At 39.1% G+C, this 4834-nt stretch overlaps 1 protein-coding gene across 1 annotated transcript; it reads right to left on the bottom strand.

The window, feature by feature from the left end:
- Window positions 1-2722: 2722 nt before the first annotated feature.
- On the bottom strand, window positions 2723-3964 carry PRSS35 (protease, serine, 35). Its single transcript, XM_009582486.1, has one exon. It carries the CDS (start codon window positions 3962-3964, stop codon window positions 2723-2725), a length of 1242 nt encoding a protein of 413 aa, XP_009580781.1.
- Between the last annotated feature and the right edge of the window lie 870 nt (window positions 3965-4834).

The following is a 4834-nucleotide window of genomic DNA, read 5'->3' as shown; positions in this document are numbered from 1 at the left end:
ACATAAAGCATTTCCTTCTCTGTTAGGCCAAGTGACAGACTGAAATGTTGCCTGGCATGCAGATACAACGGGAATAACATTTTGTCCATGTCTTCTTGTGCCTGCATTCCCTTGCCTGAAGGTGCTGACCCAGTCAAAAAGGCACATGCTCTACAAGCCTGTATATTTGCATATGTTTGTGCATGTGCACTCAGACACAGAGGCTTGAATATATAGAGGTTTAATTAATTTTTATATTGCTCTGGCCAACCTCTCTAATATCTTAGTACCATAAAATGAGGCACTGAGCATCTAATATTTATCCTCTGAGGACAAACATTTGTTATCAGCCTGGTATGAGAACTTCAGGTCATGGCTGAGGTATTTATAGCAGATGATTATTATAACAAGACCATTTGAAAGCTGACATCAACATTTTTCATTCTTACCTTGTCCCTGATTCCCAAACTAATAAAGAAATAGATTACATTTCTGGTCCTAAGGCGTACACCTAAATAAGACTCACCAAAACGAGGAATTTACTAAGCCACCTTGTCTTGATCAGTTTTGGACCCAAGTCAACAATGAGAATAATTGTGACAAAATCCATGGACCTAGGTTGACTTATATTGGATTAACAATGTGGTACCTTACTTGTCACAGTAACTATGGAGAAAGGCACTTAAGAAAAACATTACTGAGCCAACTAAAGAATATTGTAGGCCCGTTGCATGGAGCGAGAGTATTAAATACTGGACTGAGGTGATTTAAAATTACTGTCAGCGAAGCCATATGTCTTAATAGAGATGTTAACAACAATAAAAAATAATTAACCTTAAAATCTTAGACATTAATTTCTAAACTTTAAAATTATTAGTTTTCTGCAAACAATCACACAAAATTAAAAAAAAAAGAAAAGTTAAGTGTTCCCTGGAAAGGCTGACATTAAAAGAAATAGTTTCTTTTAAAGTGAGATCTCTTCCAATTAATGAAATATTGTTAGACTTGTGGTATGGAAACAAGTCTTAAATTTTTATTGCTTTGGCAATAATAAGACAAAGAAAGTTGCCTGCACATTCGAAGTGTCAGGTTTTATACTTTCAATCATCTACAAAAAAGTGTGTTATTAAAAATGATCTTATTTCATCAAAAGATATTACAAGCATATTTTAAAGATACCAACAAACAAATAGTATTTTAAAATCTTGTTATATTTTTTTATTCTGCACAGGAAGAAAATGTATTTTGGTCAGCAAAAACTTATGATCAAAAAAACGAAAAATTGTGGTGGTGAATAATAAAAGTATTGAAACCCAAAGGACATGATCGGAAATACACAGTATCATTTTATGTTATTAGATTCACGTAGCACCATTTTGCGCTTCAAAATCTTGATATAAAATAAAAGATATAGACTTGCGTAGCAATCAACAATAATTTTTTAAAAAGTGATTTGTGTTTGAAGGTGTGTAAAAGTCCAGCTCACTATGTGTTTTCATTAAATATATGATTCAGCAAACACATTGAACCAAATTATTTGCTAACTACTGCTGCTACCTAACAAGATATCTGTTATAATGTACAGGATAGTTCTTCTGAATAGAAGGTGGTATAATTTAGTTGGGAGAAATTTTTAGTTTAACCTTGTAACTCATGTTGAGGTGGAGTCTGAATATGACATGATTAAATCTACTCATTTTGCAAAACCGTATAAAGCCAAACTAAAATACTGCTTTCCAACTCCCAGTCTAATACATACTATCCTACCTATGAAGTTGAACTCATATAAAAGTAATTTATAAAAACTGCAAAAATGGTTAGCACCCAAAAAATCTGTCATCTGTGAAGCTCTAAATGATTGTCAAATAGCCACTTCAGAAGTCAGTGACTTCTCCCAATGGTAAAGCTAAACATTTGACTAGAAACTAAACCTACAGCTCTCCAAATACTAATTGGAATGCAAATGCCTGTGTTTAAGACTTCTGCAACTTGTCAAAGAAGATTTAAAGGCATTAAATTATGTCCTGATATTTCTTCTTCTTCCAAACATGGAAACTTCTACGTTCATTAATTTCTTTTTGCTGTTTTTACTGAGCAATGAGGTGAAACTTGTCTTTAAGGTCTAACCCTCAGCTACAGAAAATTGGGGGTTCCATGGAAGTGTTCCTGCAGCAACCAGAGGAGGAAGTTTTCCAAACTAACAAGTATGAAGTAGACTGCTGCTTCTCAACATGGAACTGTGGTCTTTAGAGAATGCCAAAGTAATGTCTTGGTCTCATGCAGTTCTCTGGATCATTCTGCACATATAGTAATGTGCTGTATGCACAACTTGCATTTGAAGAATTGGAACAGAACCCTGAGAAAAGCAAATCCATTGGAAAAATAGATATTGTTTAATAATACCAGTTTGAGATGTTTCAATCCTTCTCTTGGAAAAAAAATGACAAACAAGTGTAGTCATTTTTTTTCTGATGTGAATTATTTGAATTTATCACAATTGCAAACATAAATATAATTTGGGATTTTTAAGTGCATATCTAGGGTTGATTACAATTAGAAATATTTCGTTTGGCAATGCTACCCATCCCCCAACAATTCAGCGTTCCTCAAGTCACCATAACATTACTTGTGAGCTTTGAGTTCAAGAACATTCTGACGTGGAGTGACGTTCTTCCAGTAACTGCTGCAGCAGAATTTCACTCTATAGTAATACGGGTGCTAAGCGAGTCAGGTTCAGCTCTCCTCAGCCTTGTGTGCAATTCTCATCATTCCCATGTATCCAGAAACAAATCTGGGCGTATTTGAGAGGAGTAATTCTTACTGCTACATTGTAATCCTGCTGTTCACCATTGACATCCACCCACTGATGGCCTGAGTAAACCGCGATGATCTTGCGTTTCCACTTCTTTTTGTTCGGCTCCTTAAGACGGAGATAGATGCCAGATCCAGTGGAGCCGGGCTCAGCATCACAGTACTGATAAAAGAGATCATTGGACTCATCAGAAATGCTACAAAATCTATAGACCAGTTGCCCAGATCGATCATTGTCAAAACCTGAGAAGTGGATCATGCTCCCAGGCATCATTTTGATTGTTGGGCTGATTCCCAGCTCCATGTATTTCCTTTTGTGGGGACGCTTGAGCTCAAGAACAGCATAATCATAATCCAGGGCAATATCCCCAGAGACACCCTTAAACCAGCCTTTCGGGATGTGGGTACTCTTCACCCTGGTCCACTGGAAGGAGGGCATGCCATCTGAGGTCCCCTGCTTCCTCCCAGATCTCCTCTGCTTTCTCCCACCACCTTTGGATTGTCGCCTTAGTTCTGTGGCAACTTCGGGATCCTCTTGGGCCGCAGAAACTTCTCTCCTACTTCTTTTAGCACCTTTGCGTTTTCTGCCGTCGCCTCTGGATTTCGTCTTCATCAGGCCTACCCTCAGTCTTTTGCTGCCCTTAACATAATCCTTGCCGTTGTGCAGACAGTGGGCAGCTGTTAGCACGTGCTTAGGGGAAATGAGAATGCCACTACAGCCGGTGGAGATCTTCACAGCTGTGTTGAACGGAAAGTTGGTTATAAACTTCTTGTCATAAATGCTGAACCTACTGTCCGTTCCATATATCTGCCTCTTCTTTCTCGAAGACCTTCGTGTGGTTGTGTTTCCAGCTGGGTCAAGCACTAGTCCCAGGACATTCACTTCAGTCAGGGTCCGTGTGCCGTTTTCAAAAACGGTCTCATAGGATAAGAGGTCCTTCAAGTCAGACGAGCTTGGCACCGGCAATTTTCTTTGACATTCAATTCCACATACACTGTTCAGCTCTAGTCTGGTTTTTGCTTCAAATTTAGGGCTGTCAAGGGAGAAAGTTCTTTCGCTCACAATCTGGGGAATCTTCTTTAAGTGCCAAGTAAAATCTTGTTCAGTTTCTGTTCCATTAGTGAGACCCAATATAGGTATGAAAAGTATGAATAGCAGTAACATGTGCTCCATTTTATCTATTTTTTTCTAGAACAAGAAAGAGAGATTTGAAAATACGCGTTGGAAATATACATAGTCATCTTAGTATCTTCAAAGTATAATCATGCAATATTAACACTGACATCAGTGGAACAGAATTTAACACTCTGCACAAAATAGAAATGCCTCAGATATTCCCTGTATTGCCTCTGACGCTTCCAACGGTCTCCAGCAAGATGGGTGCAACAAGTCAGCCAGCATCCATGCCGCGCTACCTACTGGAAGGTGGAAACAGCTGAGTTTTACTCGCTTTTCCCTCAGCAGGGCAGTAGCCTGAGTCATTCCACTCTGTACAGCGCTCTTTTTTTGTTTATCCCATAGGAATGCAATTATGTTTTACGCTTCTGCTTCTCTTCTCTATAGCTACTGGTTGTAGGTAGAACATGGTTGAAAACCACCAATGTATTCAAAAGTCACATTCAAAACTTGGGATCCAGGCAGAGATGGACAGACAGACTACACTCGTGAGACTTAGGAACCCTTAGGAACCCAGACCAATTGTGGTCTTTCATGTAATGGCCAAAAAGTAGCAGCTTTAAGTGACCTAAGAGTCACCAATCGTTCTGCACTACCCACCCAGCTAAGACCTGTGAACCTGCCTGCTATGGAAAATGGCACTTTGCTAATTGCTCTCCCAAGGAACCAACTTAGAAAGATCTCCTTTCCCCTTTCAAAGTTTTTGTTGTCTGGATGTGACAGATGGAGCAATTTGGGCACCTAAACAAGGTGGCAAGTCCCATTTTAAATGCTTTCAGCTTTTGCTGCTCTGAAAGCATGGGTCTCCTCCAGATCCTGCGTTGTATCTCCCTGTGTGCCGTGGCCACCAAAACCTATGTGTGGGTG

Source organism: Fulmarus glacialis, unplaced genomic scaffold, assembly GCF_000690835.1.
Source record: "Fulmarus glacialis isolate BGI_N327 unplaced genomic scaffold, ASM69083v1 scaffold21767, whole genome shotgun sequence".
NCBI classification, from domain to species: domain Eukaryota; kingdom Metazoa; phylum Chordata; class Aves; order Procellariiformes; family Procellariidae; genus Fulmarus; species Fulmarus glacialis.
This window is presented reverse-complemented; position numbering and strand designations above follow the sequence as displayed.